This window comes from Natrix helvetica (genome assembly GCF_964273705.1).
Source record: "Natrix helvetica genome assembly, chromosome: 1".
In the NCBI taxonomy this organism is placed as follows: domain Eukaryota; kingdom Metazoa; phylum Chordata; class Lepidosauria; order Squamata; family Natricidae; genus Natrix; species Natrix helvetica.
In genome coordinates this window covers 270,439,284-270,457,756 of record NC_138548.1, presented here as the reverse complement: position 1 = coordinate 270,457,756, position 18,473 = coordinate 270,439,284, and the positions used below count along the sequence as shown (strand labels likewise).

General features: G+C 38.0%; 1 protein-coding gene across 13 annotated transcripts in view; it reads right to left on the bottom strand.

The window, feature by feature from the left end:
* Positions 1-18,473, bottom strand: part of SH3PXD2B (SH3 and PX domains 2B) — a 134,737-nt gene that overhangs the window by 7,984 nt on the left and 108,280 nt on the right. For all 13 annotated transcript variants that reach the window (XM_081944515.1, XM_081944521.1, XM_081944518.1 and 10 more), the window contains 4 exons: positions 10,215-10,349; positions 7,730-7,834; positions 3,406-3,520; positions 1,335-1,561 (listed from right to left, as the gene is read on the bottom strand). In XM_081944515.1, the coding sequence (XP_081800641.1) occupies positions 1,335-1,561; positions 3,406-3,520; positions 7,730-7,834; positions 10,215-10,349 (582 nt within the window). The remainder of the gene's footprint in view (positions 1-1,334; positions 1,562-3,405; positions 3,521-7,729; positions 7,835-10,214; positions 10,350-18,473) is intronic.

The window sequence follows — 18,473 nt, the reverse complement described above, 5'->3', positions numbered from 1 at the left end:
TGTGTCCCTTGATGGGAACATGTACTATCCAGACATCCATTACAAATGTTTGAGGGAATGGTCTTCAAGGATAGGAGGAAAAGCTACTACCAAGGCAATGGTCAGATAAGCAGGGTTTGAGCCTCAACCAACAAAAGAATGAGCCCCTCCCTTGTTCACATGAAAAGGGCAGGGGGCAGGGGGGAACAACACAGTTAGACATGCAAGATGTGCAGTTGCAATAAAAATAGTCCTAAGGTAAATGGCATTTGTTTCTTAGCCTGGTCTACCTCGTAGAGTTAACATTCAGCCATCCCAGATAAAGGACAGATTTATTACCTATGTCCCAACCAATTCTCCAACAAAGGAACAAAAATTTGGGAAGGGCGAGGATTTAGCATTAGAGAGACACAACTGGAGTCCAGAACCATAAAATACCTTCATACTCTATAGGTTGTCCTGGGGAAGCTGGCAAGAAGTCAAAAGTCATGTTCACATTAGGTCCTTACTTACTGACCCGCGTGGTCCCTGTTTAACAATGGCAATCAGGACTGTTGAAATTGCCACTGGTAAGTAATGCAGTCACATGACATTGCCCTCTATGACCCCATTGTTTAACAAGGGAGTTCCCAGTTCAAATTGCTGTTGTAACCTGAGGGGCTACCCGTACAACAGGAATGCATGAAATTCAGAAAATAATACCAAATGGTATCATTAAATGAATTTTTTTACCTTAAGAGGATAGAAAATTCATTCATTTGTCTTAATAATTTTTATTAAATAATTTTTTAGCAAAATAAAAGCTGTAAGGAAAAATAAAATAATTTTGGGCCACTCATTTTCTCTCAGCACAACCTATCTCACAGGATTATTGTTGTGGGGGAAAACAGGAGGACAAAGAAGGATTAGGTATGTATGCTGCTTTGAGTTATCAATAAAATATCTGTTCCGTATACTCAATATGTCACTTCTAATATAAAGATTGTTAAAATGTTATACACTAACCTTAACTTTATCCTATCAAGAAAACCATGCCAGGATGGAAAATTTATTGAATGCTTTGGGTGCAATTAGATTAACTAGTCCAAGACCATTTAAATTGGTGTAAATTTAAAATTTCCAAGACCATTTAAATTGGTGTAAATTTAAAACTAGTTGAAATTTACTACTTGTTCTGACTTAATTATCATTGGACTGCAAGAACCCCCGCATGCCAGTCAAAAGCAAAATGCAACGCTTGGTTCAAAGAAAAATGGATAACCCAGCTCTAGAACCATGAAGATTTCTTGTTTTTACCTGACTGACCAATTTGCTTCAAAAAGCATTAAACACTTCCTTCATTGTTCCCAACTTACTTCGTTGGAGGTCCACGTTGGGCAATGGGCGGCCATCATATCTTCCATCTCTTTGATTACTCAGTCCATCCTTGTCTCGACCTGGGGAGTTCTGCTGACGAGAAAGCCCATCCATATCTAAGGCGGGTGAATGGGCTGAAGCTGCAGATCCCAGTTTTGATGTAAGTAGGTCTCCGCTCCCTCTTTTCAGGTAAGATGCTGGGGCCCAGCCTTCCTGACCCTGATATCTAAAGAAATAGAAATCATCTGATCTCTTGTCTAATTTGATTAGCTTTATTGATTAGCCTATAGGCCACATCAATGTACAAGGTTCAGACACATATTACCAATAACATCCTATACAAACAATTTAAAATAAGAGTGGGGTAAAATACAATTGTTATAGGATAAAATACAATAATTTAATCCATAATATGTAAAATGGAACAAAAATGACATAAAATTCTATTTCGGTGTCACCCCTGCAATCTACCCACATATGCCAATCTCAGTCGGGCCATTTTAGTAAGAAACTGCTGTATTAAATGTTGTTTTCAAATTCTAACCACACATGAGTTATGTTGTTTTAATATGGACCTCCCACTGGGCCATACGTTTAATGCACGGATCAAGGTACTTATCTCTCACCCCCTTATACAGACAGCAATTGAATATTGTATGAGTCAGGTCTTCTACCTCTTCAGCTCTGCAAATACACGTACGTTCATTATATGGGATAGAATGGAATCTCCCAAATCTAACCATTCATCTTGTGTAGTTGTTTTACTATGGTCAACAAATTCCCAACATAGGCAATCCCGTCCACAGCAATGCCCGAAAGCAAAACCAGAGTTCCAAATTCAGTTTTAAGATGATGATCTGAATCAGAATGTTAAACCTTTTTTTAAAATTATTAGTTTGCTTGGAGATATCTGGCACATGCTTTCCCAAAATGCTGGGTAACTTGCAAGTTCTTAACAATAAGTAAACATCTCTACTTGTAAGCCTGCTTAATTTTTACCAACTGTTTCACATAAAGGTGCCCAAGACTGTTGTGAAGACAAAAGTACAATTTTTTTTGTAATGTGCAATGTTGGGATAATCTTCGGAAGTGAATGGATGAGCGTAGCAAAATTTCCCAGCACATGGGAATCTCTTCTCTTTTGCATTCCTTTGCAAGATGGCCCAGCATAAAGCAGGGTAGCTAACATGATTAGAACAGATATCAAACTGATTAACTGGTGCTAATTATCAACCAATCACAAGGCTTTTGTAATAACAAGACTTAGATGAAGGTTCATCCAATAACACATTCTGGAAGCCTATGTTGAAGTTTTCCATCACAAATACTTTTTTTTTTTTTTGGTGGGGGGAAGGATGCAAATACAACTTTAACATGTGTGAGAGGATCTGTCCTGGTGATTTTTCTTATTTTTTAAAAAGCAAAATATAGTCTTTTTGAGTTTAGGGGATATGGTTCTAGAATCTATACTAAGCTGAGCAGGATATAGATTGTATACCTACTACTTTTCTTCTAAAATCAGAATTATTATTTATTTTTCTGAAGCAGGATAAATGTGATAGAATTCCTATCTCTATACAAGTAGTCCTCAACTTACGAACACAACTAAGCCCAACATTTCTGTTGCTAAGTGAAACATTTTAAAGTGAACTTTGTCCCATTTTACGATTTTTCTTGCCACAGTTAAGTGAACCACTGCAGTTGTTAAGTGAAATCTGGATTCCTCATTGACTTTGCTTGTCAGAAGGTTGTAAAAGGTGAATCACATAATCCTCAAACACTGCAACCATCGTAAATATGAATCCATTACCAAGTGTCCAAATTTTGATCACATGAGTGTGCAACAACTGTCATAAGTTTGAAAAATGATTATGTCACTTTTATCAGTGCTATTGTAACTTTGAACAATCACTAAATGAACTATTATAAGTAGAGGACTATCTGTACTTGAAAGTTATTCCCCTATCCTTTCATTGAAGTAAACTGCAAAAACAATGGAATAATTTGGGTCTTGTGATCTAAAGTGTCTATTTCCTATTAATGCCTTTTGAATCATGTCTGGAAATATACCTGATTTTCCACCATCCCTCCAGATTTTTCTGGATCACCTCCACAGTAGCTCCTTTGTCCAGGTTTATTTCATCTTGATCCCGAGCAGCATATGGGTAGATCACCATATACTTCTCTATTCAAAGAGAAATATAGCAGTAAAAGAGAGAAAGAGAAAAAGAGAGAGACGGGAAAAAAGGTAAATAATAATTTGGAAGACATCATTTAAAAAAAAAAAACCAGAAACAAACTGATAGTCCGTACATTTTAGATAATTTAGCACAGTAAACTGGCCCTCCCAATACAGTGGAATCAACTGATCGTTGTTATTCCACAATAGAGTCGAATCTACTGAATATTGGTTGATTCTGTCCTTTTGACCCAAAGGCTCACCAAAGGCTCAACATCACCTTTGAAATACAGATTTTCATAATTTATAATAAAAGTCTAATCCAGCCCCACAATGACTCCCAAGGAACTCTGCATTCTTTTTTCTAATTGAAGCAGGAACACAAAAATGGTCATTTATGGAAACTGACAATCCAGAAAATAATGTGATGATAGGTTTTTTTGTTTGACAGATGACCAAACCAGTTCTACATGATCTATTTTTTTTCATTTATTCCAAGTGTCAGCTACAAACTACTAGATGCTTCACTACAGATGTCATTTTAGCAATCTTAACAGAACCAATGACAGTTCATTCAAATGAACTATTCATGTGAACAATGGAATAAGAGACATAGCTCTTGTAGGCTGAAATACTACGCAGTTGGGTCATCATTTCCCCTAAGGTATCATGGGAGTAGGTTTGTCATAGCTGCAGTAATTGCTGGCCCATGTTAAGTTGCTTTCTCGGGAAATTATTTCTTCTTCCAAAGAACTCACAATTAAATCTTTCACATAATGCAAAACCTTCCTTTATCTCCATCAACTACTAATGCCCAATTCTTAGGTTATTCTGTAGGAAATGAACCTGTAAATGGCCTGTTATGCAAATACTATCGTTTTTTAGAGAAGTTCAGATTCAGTTCAAAGATAGTTTACTGTAAAACTCTAAAAGGGAAAATGAAGGACCAGTTACGCTAAAGTACAAGAACATTATATCAATGGAGAAGGGCCACTTCTCCTTTACAAAGTGGAGGAAAGATGATCTCATAACGAACATCCATAGAGTATATAATATAAGCCTTACAAATGATGTCAGCTAACATCTTTAAAAGATTTTACTATCTGTGCTGAGTGCTCCTCAACATCTCACATTGCTTTCCCATTTCTACATATGTCCAGCGTATAGTTTGGAATCAATTCAACGGAAATCATTTTAATACAGATAAGCCATTGGCAGCAGACTCTGACATTTCATCAAAACTTTTCTACTTGTGATGCTGTTAACAGATCAGGGTATTTTACGATAGAACTTCAACGGCCATTTTAGAGGTAAGCATTTTGGATTTGCAAGAGTTACATGTTCAGCAGAAACAAATTGCTCCCATCCAGATGCTTTGGCTTCACTTCCCGTCAGGCAGAGTTAACATGGCTAATTCCAATAGACTGTGAAAGAGGTGATTTAAAATGTCAGGATGGCAAACAATTTCTTACTGAATACCGCATCACAGGAAGACTATTTAGGAAAAAAAAGGAAAAAGAGTTTGTCCTAATAGGCATATATTGTTCTGATTGGGAAACAGTTCAGTAATTGTAATTTTTATAACCCTGCTCCTTTCTTTTCAATAAATCTTGATAAAGAAAATTTGAGAAGAAACATGCTTTCAATCATTTTTTAAATTTTAGGCAATGGCTAAAGTGGGTGACAGGTAATTATGGGCAATTGTTTTAGTTGCAGGTTGAAAAGAATTTAGAAGCCCTTCAATAGAGTGTTAGCAAAAATGATCATTTGAACACAAACAAATCTTACTACAGTGACAATTATTTGATGCTTTGAAGTGCCTCACATACAGAACTACTGCCACATCCAGTAGTTCTATATGGACCTTTTCCCCTTTCTAGATCTATTTGAAATATATTCAATGGTCTGTAAAAAAAGCCAATTTAAGGTCAAAATAAATGTGACTTTAAATGCATCTTTATATTTTTAAAAAACATTTCAAATTATAACAGCTTTGGGGGAATGGGATAGGTTGAGATAGAGTGGGGGAAATGATGCTGATAACTTTTAAGGCTGCAACAAGCATTGCAATATGTGAGAATTTGCCTTCTCCCATGGACCTTATGATGTCTGTTTCAGTCCCAGTAATTAAGTGGCTGATGGAGTTGGCATTTAACATGCAGATTTTTTTTTTAAAAAGATAAAAATGCATTCAAATTTGGTTAGGATCAAATAAAATACAATATACCCAAGAGTAGAAATTGTCATAACCAGGGACTCAAGTAGTTTCAAGGGAATGGAAAGGAAGATACACATACTGAAGTGTAAGCAGATTTAACAGTTACACTAAGCAATGTATTAAGGAAATAGACACTCTGGATATCAATAAGAAACAAATTGCATGCAACAATAGGTCACAGTGGACAGCACATGCAAACATAGAGAAAGATAGTCCAAACCACAGAAGAAAGCACAAAGACATCTCCACAACATCCACCTTGACCCCATCCACTGGTGTACAAGTCCCCAAGAGTCCGACGGCGACCCACATGTCTGGGAAGAGACCAGTATCTCCATGAGACTGAGATGAGCATGTTGGGGAAGCAGGAAAGGCACAAAACAGGATATAAGGAGGGGAAAGTTTACCTTTTTAAAAAGAAGATTTAATGCTATAATAAGGTTAACAATGACATGATCCATATACCACACTAAGCAATGATTAAATACATCTCAGTTAGCATACAAGGTGGTTTAGAGTATATACATACATCTTGTTTTCTCCCAGGTACATGGCAGAGACTTGAGCAATTTGATTTAAAAGGGTGCACTAAAATGCATCTCGGGTTTTTTAAAATTTAAAACAATAATTAAAGTAAAACTTTAGTTTTAGCCACCCTCAATGCAACTGACCTTGTAGTCAGCGAATCAAACCTCCACTGCAATTTCTAACATTTGCATCACTTTAATAAGTTTTGTTATTAGGACTTTACTCCCTTATTCCTTAATAGAATAAACTCTTATTCGCTGCTGAATTTCCTCAACAAAAGATGCCCTCCTCCGTATCAGTCCATTAAAAAAAGTTGTCACTCAATTCATAATTCACGTTCACATGCATTCTTCATGGAAATATGGGTTACTTTAGAAATTGCCTTCAAAAGCAGTTTTAAAAAACTTTCTATTCAAAGTGTCTATGGAGATTTTCAGTCATCCTGGTCATGGTTGCCCCAAAGATGTTTTTTCAAGAGGCACCTGGACTTTAGTTTTTTTTGGAAGACGTTTTTCTTCTCATTCCAAGAAGCTTCTTCAGCTCTGACTCAATGGTAGGGAAGGGAAGGATTTATCTTCCTTGCAGACAGCCAGTCATTTGCATTCTTTTTAGAGAGTCGTTGAGGCCACTGGAGTTTTTTCTATGTTTTCAGAGTTACCCGAGTATAACTATTGTTCAGATTCTATGCCCTGGGATAAGCATGAACTATTCATTTGTTTTTGTTTTTATTATTTGTTTTCTGGAATTCACGTGAGCGTTAATAAAGCTAGTCCTTGACTTACAACAGTTTGTTTAGTGACTGTTACAAAGTTACAACATCACTAAAAAAGTGATTATGGTCATTTTTTACTTACAACCGTTGCAGCATCCCCATGATCAAAATTCAGATGCTTGGCAACTGACTCACATTTACGATGGTTGCAGTGTCCTAGGGCCATGGGATCACCTTTCGTGTCCTTCTGACAAGCAAAGTCAATCGGGAAGCCAGATTTGCTTAACAACCATATTACTAATTTAACAAGTGCAGGGATTTACTTAACAACAGTGGGAAGAAAAGTTGTAAAATTGGGCAAAACTCACTTAACAAATGTCTAACTTAGCAACAGAAATTTTGGGCTCAATTGTGGTTGTAAGTCAAGGTCTACCTGTACAGAGGCTGGGCTTTCTATGGACTTTTGAATGGAAAAGCACTTGAGTGCGAAAGCTTATGAGGAAGGAGCCCCTAACAAACCAGCCTCCTCTGTCAAAAAAATCAAACTAAATGATGTCAATCTTCACGAGAACTTGCTATGGGCCAAAAATCCCACCATATAGGGATTCCCTTGGAAGTACTCTCTTGGCACTTAAGTATTTAGTGTATTTCCTCTCTGAACATTATCCTGAATATTGTATATGGGCTCCAAGCCCCCCCCAACCTATAATACAAAACAATTTGGGGCTAATCTGAAAGTATTTTGATCTACTCCCACCTTCTTCAGTTTGCATTGAAAATTCATCCTGGGCACCATCCTGGACTTCTAGGCACGTTGCGGGAACCCATCCTTGTTCGTCCAATGTACTTACAAACCACCAGCCTAAATATGAGGAAAAGAAGAGTTAAGTGGAGAGTCACAATCCATTCTAGAGAGGATTATGCAACATGGAATGCATCATGGAATGTTCCATCCCAATCCTATACCAGTCATGGATCACATCAGTCTGTGGTCTGACTTCCAGTTAAGAAAATGAGAGGCATGCTGTGGCCCCTTGGAATTAGGCGATCAATACCGCACTACCCTTCCGCATACAACTTTTCTCCTTACAAACAAAATGTAGTGAAAATAAAAGTAGGCACTCAAAGGTATGCTATGCTGACATGCTGTGTGCTTCATTTCACTTTTCCCCACTTTTAATTGCTGTTTATTAGAACTATCGTTATGCTCTTGTAGAAATGATAAAAAGTGTCACTTTTTTGTACCACTCAATTTCAATCTACTAAAGGGGGTTTAAATCTGCCTCTTCAGAATACAAAGTGCAAGATTGCTTCCCCAGGCAATATTGCCGCATTTGATGCTGAAGCAGTGAATAACTTCCATGAAAATGAACAAAAAGTTGTGGAAAATCTAGTCAAATTCTATTGGTAGCCTTGACTTACAACCATTTGTTTATCAACTGTTCAAAGTTATGATGTTACTGAAAAAAGTGACTTAAGACCTACTATTTACAGTCGTTGCAGGCTCCCCACAGTCCCATGATCAAAACCCAAGCACTTGGCAACCAACATGTATCTATGACAGCTGCAGCATCCCATGGTGGTGTGATCACCATTTGCAACTTCCTCAGTCAATTTCCCATAAGCAAAGTCTATAAGGAAGCTGGATTTGCTTAATTATTGCACGATTGACTTAACAACTGCCGAGATTCACTTAACTGTCACAAAAAAATCCATAAAATTAGATGTGACTCACTTAACAAATGACTGGCTAAGCAACTGAAATGCTTGCCTTTATTGTGATGATAAGAGCCGTGGTGGTGCAGTGATTAGACTGCAGTATTGCGGGCTAATTCTACCAAATGCCAGCAATTCAATCTTCACCAGCTCAAGGTTGACTCAGCTTTCCATTTTTCCGAAGTCAGTAAAATGAGGACCCAAATTGTTGGGGGCAATATGCTGACTCTGTAATCTGCTTAGAGAGGACTGTAAAGCACTGTGAAGTGATGTATAAGTCTAAGTGCTTTTGCTATTCCTATCATAAGTAGGCGGCTACCTATTTTTCCATGCCCTTTCATTGAATTCAGAAAGTATGCTGAGGAAGCATTATGAAATGTTGGAAATAGATAGTTTTCTTTCTGTAGATTTTCTTTTATTTCTTTATGCTTGAATAATAACTCCAATTTAATTCATACAGCAATCCATTTATTGTGTTCTTCCTATGTGAATTCATAATTCAAACTCTACACAGAGTGGATATTTAAATGACTGAGTGAAAAACTAAGAAGTCATTTCAAATCTGCACAGCATTAAACTAATACAAGATTAGTAATTTACATAAAAGCTATTAAAATAGAGAGTAATATGTTTTGTTATAGGATTCTTTTTGCCAGCAAAATAATGTATTCAAAGTTTCAATATGTTAAAACACAAATCCAAACTAACTTTCAGAGCCCATTCTTTATTTGACTTAAACAGGCAAAACAAGTGTTACTGTTTATTTTTTCTGAAAAACAAAAGTACATCCAAATCCAGACACAGATGAATGAAGTGGCTGAATTATGATAATTTTAGAGGAAGCATTTCACACAGACACAAAATAGCTGGAAATGAAATCTTTTTGTTTAACTAATATAGAAATTTCAAAATAGAAATTTCTAGGGTTCTAGAATTTGGGTGTCCCCAAATTTAGAAATTTGGACAGGGGTTTGTGAAATGGAGCTAAGATAAAATCTTACTAAGTTGCTTTCAAGCATGAAATCTATTATGCAGGCCATCCCTTTGCCTAAATGTAACCTCATTAGAGGCGATGGCTCGGTGACTAAAATGCTGAGCTTATCGATTAGAAAGGTCGGCAGTTCGGCAGTTCGAATCCCTAGTGCCGCATAACGGAGTGAGCTCCTGATACTTGTCCCAGCTTCTGCCAATCCAGCAGTTCAAAAGCATGTAAAATGCAAGTAGAAAAATGGGAACAACCTTTGGTGGGAAGGTAACTGTGTTCCGTGCACCTTTGTCGTTTAGTCATGCTGGCCACATGACCATGGAGACATCTTTGGACAGCATTTGCTCTTAGGCTTTGAAACGGAGATGAGCACCACCCCCTAGAGTCGGGAATGACTGCCACATATGTGCGAGGTGAACCTTTACCTTTACCTCATTAGAACACATTTAGGCAAAGTATATTAGGAAGTTATAAAAAACAAGATATCCATTTTTATAAATTGTTTTTTCTGACTCCTCTATATCCCAGATGAATACCTTACCAGATTCATTCTTCTCAATTATGTCTACAACTTGGCCAGCACACAAACTAATTTCAGAGCTCTCTTGCTTCTGGTAATCAGCCACCACCACATATTGTTCCAGCACCATGGGATCCGCAGATGACAAATCTCCAGCTATATTGTAGGAAACAAGAAAGCATAATTGGTCATTGATGTAATGTATTGAAAAAAATAGTCATTTTACACACACACACACACACACACACACACACACACACACAGGTTTTGGCATATTCGGGTCTTTTCTCGTGTAAGATTGAGAGTATCTTGGGATGTTTTGAGGAGGTTCCACTTGCCATTTTCAGGCTGGTGCCTTCGGCTTTGTGCTTTGCTCATACAAAACCTGCATACCTGTACCCATGAAAATCTACAACACACACACACACACACACACACACACACACATATAGAGAGATAGGTATAGAGATATAGATATAGATATAGAGATATAAGATATATATATGTTTTCATACACACACACACCAGAAAACTTGCATCTTAGAATCCAGTATGGATTATATAAGTAGATGAGGCAAGACAACAATTGAAATTTGTGAGTAAACCTTTCTAACTGAATGCCCAAGTTTTCAGTTGCAGAATTAAACCTTTCTAACTGAATGCCCAAATTTTCAGTTGCAGAATTAATTCCTGGGTTTGTGTGTGTGTGTGTGTGTGTGTGTGTGTGTGTGTGTGTGTGTGTATCTCAGTTTAATTGGATTATAGTAGACATCTCTTTTGGTGGAATTCACAAAATTTCTAAATACTGCTTAACTTCAGTTATAATTACAGTGTGGAGAAGTTGTGTGCTGAGGTTTGATGATATTTCCCACTTATTGTGGGTATTTAGTACAGCACAAATCTTTTTCTCCTTGACCTTCAGGAACACCCTCAAGTTTCGGTGATTTAATAATCGGAAATGTGCTCATCAGTCAGTACATTATTAATCAAGAAAGACAATGAATAAAACCAGAACAAAAACTAGAGAACCAGATTGAGATATTAACTCTGACTCATATCATACTGTAAATGGATATATAAGCAGGAAAAAAGGAAGATTTTCTTTTTACTTAAAAGCAGAAATCTGATTTCTGAAACCTTCCATTGACTCAAAGGTTTGCTGAATTAGTTGGAGTACAAATTAGGCTGGGAAGAAATCAATGAAAACGTCCAAAGTCATTAAGCGTATTACCTAAATTGAAGACTTTATCAAAGTGAGTTTAAAAATAGAATGAGTTTTCAAGTGTATGTAATAACAGGATATTTCCAATGTAGTTAAACTGATTTGGATATCTCATTTTCAACAGAAAAATCTGTATTAATTGGAGAGGAGGGTAACTCTTGCCTTACATTGGGTTTGTGTATCCTAAATGCAACTATTTGATTTCATTTCCTGTGATCACTCCATCTGGCCCAGCAACAGCAGAGATCTGTACTTCCGGAGGATGTGGTTTAAAGCCACAAGCACCACAACGCTTTAAAAATGAAGCTAGTTTTTCCAATTAAGCGCATAGCTTAGAACTTAAAATAACAGAGTTGGAAGAGACCTTGGAGGTCTTCTAGTCTACCCTGTTTCCCTGAAAACAAGACCTCCCCGGATAATAAGTCCAATTGGGCCTTTGAGCGCACACGTTAAAATAAGCTCTCCCCTGAAAATAAGCTCCCCCTGAAAAAGTTGAAACACAGCAGCAGCCATGAAATGACCACATTTGCTGGCTCCTGCACCTCAACAATAAGAAGACCTCCCCAAAAATAAGGCCAAATGCTTATTTCGGGGGTCAAAAGAAAATAAGACCCTGTCTTATTTTCGGGGAAACACGGTAATCCCCCATTTGAGCAGGAGAACCTATACCATTCCAAATAAATGGCTATCCGGTATCTTCTTAACCTCCAGTGATGGAGTACCCACAACTTTTGGAGATAAGATGTTCTACTGATTAAGCGTTCTCACTGTCAGGAAATTTATCTTTAATTCTAGATTGGATCTCTCTGACAATCTACCATATGTTACTTCTTATCCTGCCCTCATGTGCTTTGGAGAATAGGTTGATCTCCTCTTTTCTGTGACAGCCCCTGAAATATTGGAAGACCTCTGCCATGTCGCCCTAATCCTTCTCTTTGTTACACTAGACATACCTAAGTAAAGATAACTAAGAAAAGCTCTTCCTTTACATACCAAATTGTCAACCTAACTACCATCCGTGGGGAGACCCAGAGGATAATGTAACCAATTATCAATTTTAGATGAGAAAAGCTGGCTGAGCTACATTAGTAAGAGGATATTGTACAAGTATTTTTCTTGTCAAATGGGGCCTTTATACAGCAAGAAATTCAGGTGAAATAAAGCAGAAGTCTGTGATCATGGATTCCTTGGCAGCCCAATCCTATGCACAACGTTAAATCCCAATTTCAGCTAGATTTTATTCCCAGATGAGGGTGTTATGTGTGACAATACTTTTGAAGGCAATCCTTGTCCTGACTACAAAGGCGTACTCCGAATATTTGGATCCTTTTAGAAGTATATTTACTACCTATTTAATATTAAACATGCTTGATTTTAGCAGTAAGTAGCCCTTGCTTTAAGGGGAAGGAAATGCCCTTTATTCATGCTTGAGGAATAGGTTTATTTATATATTAAATTTACATGCTGCCTATCTCACTGCTGCAGTGACTTTGGGTGGCTTACAAAATGATAAAAAAGTTAAAACAAAGAAAATATGAAATGGTTACAGTGAAAATATTAAATGTGAAACTAAAAACCAAGAGAATAGACAATGTAAGGGCAAGGATTCTTCTCTCTGCTTCATCTGCCAGTCCCAGCATAGATTGTCCCACCATCCAATAGAGCCAGATTTTAAAGCTCTTCTGGAAGGCCAAGAATGTGGGAGCCAACCTCAACTCCAGTGGGAGAATGTTCCAAAGGGTGGAGACAACAGCTGAAGGCTCTTCTCCTGGACCCTGCCAACTAAACTTCTTTGGCAGGTGGAATCCAAAGTAGGCCTTTTCTGCTGAAGCAAGTGGGACGGGCCAACCCCAGTTTGTTGGTTAGAAATAATTTCTATGTATGTCTCTTAAAATGTTGGCACTGTTTACATATTTTGTTTGGGCACTCTAGTGACTATATCATCCGCAGCACTTCTGTACTGATATAACAATGATGAAGACAGATTTTAACTTACATTGATAAAATCTGTATGTAATTATGAAGGTGGAATACATTATTCCTGGGGAAACAGCTTGGGATTGAGGAGGACTTCTGCAGGTAACATCTTCCAGTAAAGAAGAAGTATGAACGCTGCTTCTCCCTCAGTGAGAACATCACCATATACTATTTCTGGAGGATTATATGATATAAGTGAAATGAAGACATATAGGAATGAGCTGTGGTTAAAGTGCAGTATTGCACTTGCAGGCAAACTCTGCCCGTAGCCTGGAGTTCGAGCTGGATGGGCAGGGTCAAGGTTGACTCAGCCTTCCATCCTTCCAAGGTCAGTAAAATGAGGACCCAGATTGTTGGAGATAAGATGCAAAACAATTCTTCTACATTGTCAACTACCTAGAGAGCGATGTAAAGTGCTATGGAGCACAATATATAAACCTAAAGCTATTGCCATTGCTTTGCTATAGAAAATTATGTAAGTTTAAGGTCTTTGCAAATTTCAGTGTCCATGAATGATTGTCAGGGACAAAAGATTCTGATCTAAAATACTATTCTAAGGAAAGAAATAGTTTTTGTGCAAATAAGAAAAAGGAATGAAGCCAGATTCTCCAGCTGATGCAATAAATTGGCTTTGAATCTAATATATGGCAAAGCACATCAATGCTATGAAGAAAATTTATCGGAGACATCACTATGAAACCAGCAGCAAGAAAAGACAAGAATATTGTGTAGAAAGAATAGCCTAATTGTGCAGTACAATTATGGCTGCACCACTCTCACTTGCACATGACGGCATGATCAGTCCTGGGAAGATCTACAGTTAAATACATCTTCCCAGGAACGTAAGTGTAGGCTTTGAAAATAAGAGATCATTTCTCTTATTGGTTGCTCAGTATATTCTCAGGTGTATTCCAGATATGAGTCCTGTTGGTTGGAAATTATCCAACAAGGCTGGATATCATCAAGATGGAAACTATGAGATTCTACTATCATGGGTCTATGACCACGTTCCACGGGTGGCAGATGGAGGCACATGAGTCGTCAACTCCAGCACACATGTGCGCACCGGCCAACTGATTTCAGCCTTCCGGAGGGCCGGGGAAAACTGTTTTCAACCTCCCCAGGCTTCAGGAAAGCCTCCAGAGCCTGGGAAGGGCAAAAAACAGGCTCAATGAGCCTACTGGAAGTTTGGAAACAGATCATTTTCAAACTTCCCCTGTTGGGCCTGTTTTTTGCCCTCCCCAGGCTCCGGAGGCTTTCCCGGAGCCTGGGGAGGGCAAAAACAGCTTCCCCCAGTGCCCTGAAGGAAATACCAAGCTCAGCCTGGAGGCGAGCAGTGTGGCGTGCGTGGGGAAAAACGTGGTTGGGTTGGGGGGCTGTGCGCGCATGCACATGTGGGGACAGCGCTTTGCATTATGGGTGCCAGCACACACTTGCGCTATCGCACGTGCACCCTCACATTTTTGGCACCCAACAACAAAAAGGTTAGCCATTCCTGGTCTATGATACTGAAGGCGAGGAGTGCAGAGGCATAGTTTCTCCTAATTAGTGTCCTGTCTCTGAAAGATAAATGGAGGAAACTGCCACAAAGAGACAAGTCTAATGTCCAGAATAATGATGACTGGAGGGTCCATCTCCTGTCTGTTGCTAACTGCCCCTCTGGTTTAACTAAAGAATGAAGTCAGCAGAAGGCAAACAACTGCAGGAAAAGGGAAGAAAGTCTTTTTCCTGTCCCCAAATCCCTATATAATTACTCACAGTATCCTGGGGCTATTTGCAGCTTTAACATGCAGCCCTGGCACCTCCAAACTGCCTATTACAGCCATCATCACAACGCAGTAAACAGCACGGAGTGGAAAAAGCTCCCGAGTTTATTTTCAGCAGCTTTTTCTTCTGCCCAGGACAATCATCCCCACACACTGAACAGTAAGTACATTTGCAGGAAAAAAATGGCCATCTTCTGGGATAGGTGTGAGATTCTTAAATTGACGCACTATTTTTGGCTCCTCAGAAGCAGCAAAATGAGTCCAGATTGGCTGCAGTGGTTACTAAATTTAATCAAAGAGCTATATGGAAAGCAGCATTATTCTACAAATATCTGGGTTAGATAAAAGCCATGTTGTCCAAAATGCATTAAACTGAGTTCCAAAGCTCAAGACTAATGTAGAAGTATTAGACATGAAGAAGATATATAAATCTGGCATTGGTTGCAAAAACCAAGGCTCAACATTGCATGACAAGTTAAAATAAAGAACCAGAACCAGAGGTGGTATTCAGCCGGTTCGGACCAGTTCAAGTGAACCGGTAGGGGAAATTTTAAGGACAACCGGCAAATACCACCTCTGGTTGGCCCCGCCCTCCTGCCCCCATCATTCCCTGTCCTATATTCCCTGGTTTTTTAGCTCAGCTGATTCACACAGTTGAGTGGATTGCTGCGTCTCAGCTGAGCTAAAAAACAGCTCAGCTTACCAGCGCCGACATTGAGGGCAGTCTTTGAATTCTGCACGTGCGTGCATGTGTAAAATGCTCTATCATGGAACCGGTAGGAAAAGATTTGGAATCCCACCACTGAATAAGATGCATGAAATTAAATGATATATTTTAGACATAGAGCAACAGTTGAGGTCTTTTGGGGCTTTTGAGTCAAGCTGTGATTTCCCCAACACTGTCAAATTAAACAAGCTTTGGAAACCAAATGAGTGTTGAGGGAAACTGTGACTTGCTGTAGAACCTTATGGAGAAATTCTCTTGATTATGCAATCCATTGACTTCACTGCATTGAGGCATATTACTTAAAGAAATGGCCATTCTTCTACATCCCCAAACATTTGCCATCATTGTTTGGCATGGGTTTTGGACAACAGATCTGTACAAGAATACATTCTTTTTATTTTATTTATTTTTATGTGTTAAGAAAGTTTATATGGCGACTCCAGGTGGCTTATAGATGTAAATTTAGGTTTATATACTTCTTATTTATGAACATTATTGGGAAAAAGAACTGACACCACCATTAAGTGTTGGAGAAGACTTCAGTGACGCATTTCTAAAGGCAAGATTTTAAATGACCTATTTCTAGAAATAAGATTTTAAATACTTTTAAATTATTGATGGACAAAACTAAATCATTAGCCAAATGGAAACTGACAGATATAAAGCTCAGGAACCGAGGCCTAAGATTCCTTTCAAAGACAACAATTTTTATACTATTTGGGAGTAATTTTTGATTCCATTAAAATACTTTGAAGAGGATTTTCACGTCATTAAGTTTTTAGTATTTGCAGCAGCTCTATACCTAATTGGTTATAACCTATTAGGCTGTACATTTTTAACATGTGTAATAATTTATTTAAATTAATTTTTTGATGTCTCCTGAAAATAGATAATCCTTGTCCAATCTAATTTACATTTCCAACTAACAAGTTAATAGAAATGCTTTAGTTAATATTGTAAATCTTGCTCTGAGGGAAAGTAAAATGCCTTCAAACAAACAACTGATAAAAGCGCCTGGATAAAAATGCCTCCTCAAAAATGGGCACATATAGTCCAGTTTGAACTATAGTTTAAAAATATTAAAATATTTCAGAGTGCTAATTTCTCATCTTCTGGAAATCCTGACAGAATATTACCATATCTTGATCTACTTCAAATCAATTCACAAGTTATTGCAAGTTGAGATTGACCAGTCAGCCCAATGGCCAATCTTTGTTTAGGAATTATCTGAAGGAATGTAACTCTATTGATTATTCCTGACTTCTCAATATCTTTGATGTCATTGACTATCATAACTTAATCTTTTGGATCAACCAAGAGATCAAAGAAATAAAAGGTGCTGGTTTGCTCTGTTTCTATCTCTCACACAGGTTTCACATGGCATTCCCTAGAGACAATCACTCCTTGAAACAAAAGCTATTACACACACACACACACACACACACACACACACCCCTCAGTGAGTCTTGCTATCTCTCCTTGTCTTTCATTCATGTAGATGAAGCCACTGGAAGAAGCCTGGTATCAGTTTGTCCATGACACATCCAAATCTATTTCTCTGCAATAGCTGCAGCTAATGACATAGCTCCATTGAGAGCCTGCCTGCAGTTGTTAATGAGTGGAAGAATAAATAAAGTGAAGCTGAATCCAGATAATAAGGAGCTGCTCATTATGAAGTGTCATAATGCCAGGGAGGTGCTAGATTTCCCTGTTACAAATAGATCGCACACCCCTGCCTCCTTGAAGGATCACAATTGTACTTTAGGGACACTTCTCATCTGACTCTCCCCTAAATTTTCACATGGTGGAAATGCCCTTTTATTAGCTTCAGCTCTACAGCTCCTTCCTGGAAGATAATGGTCTTAGAACTGTGGTGCATGAATCAGAATACTTTCAGGCTTGACTACTGTAATGGAGCTTACATAGATGGGGCTGCCTTAGTTCCTTCCTTGAAACTTCCAGTGGGTGAAGAACTCAGTGACCAGGCTGGTCTCTGGGAGAATTGTACTAAAAATCCTGCAATAGCTACCAAGGTGTTTCTGAGTGAAAACCCAAGACAATTTGGGTCCAAGTTGTTAGCAAGAATCTCCTTTTATAGGGTCCCCAATTACTGAGATGCTCTGAGTGGTTTTGCCTGCAGCTGCTGGGGCATGGTTCGTGCTGAATCAGAGCCAAGCCTTTGCAGCAGCCACAGTTCCTGGGAATGCACTTCCCATTGAGTCAATAAAATCACCCCTCGGTTGCCTTTTCCAGAGTCATAAGAACAGGTTTTTAAACATTTTTTCTTGTTTAAAATAATTCAGGTTTAATTCTGATGTTTATTTATTTATTGTATGCCCTCAAGAGACCTCAAAAGACAATGGCAAATAATAATAATAATAATAATAATAATAATAATAATAATAATAATAATAATAATAATAATAAAAATTATGAATAATCAGAGATAGGCTTATTCAGGTTAAATACATGTAATTCAATCCTGTGATTAGGCATTAAGACATTTTCATCTGTACTGTACGTATAAAAATAAACACATAAGAAACAACAGTGGTGATTTATCCAAATCCAATTTAACCATAGTACCT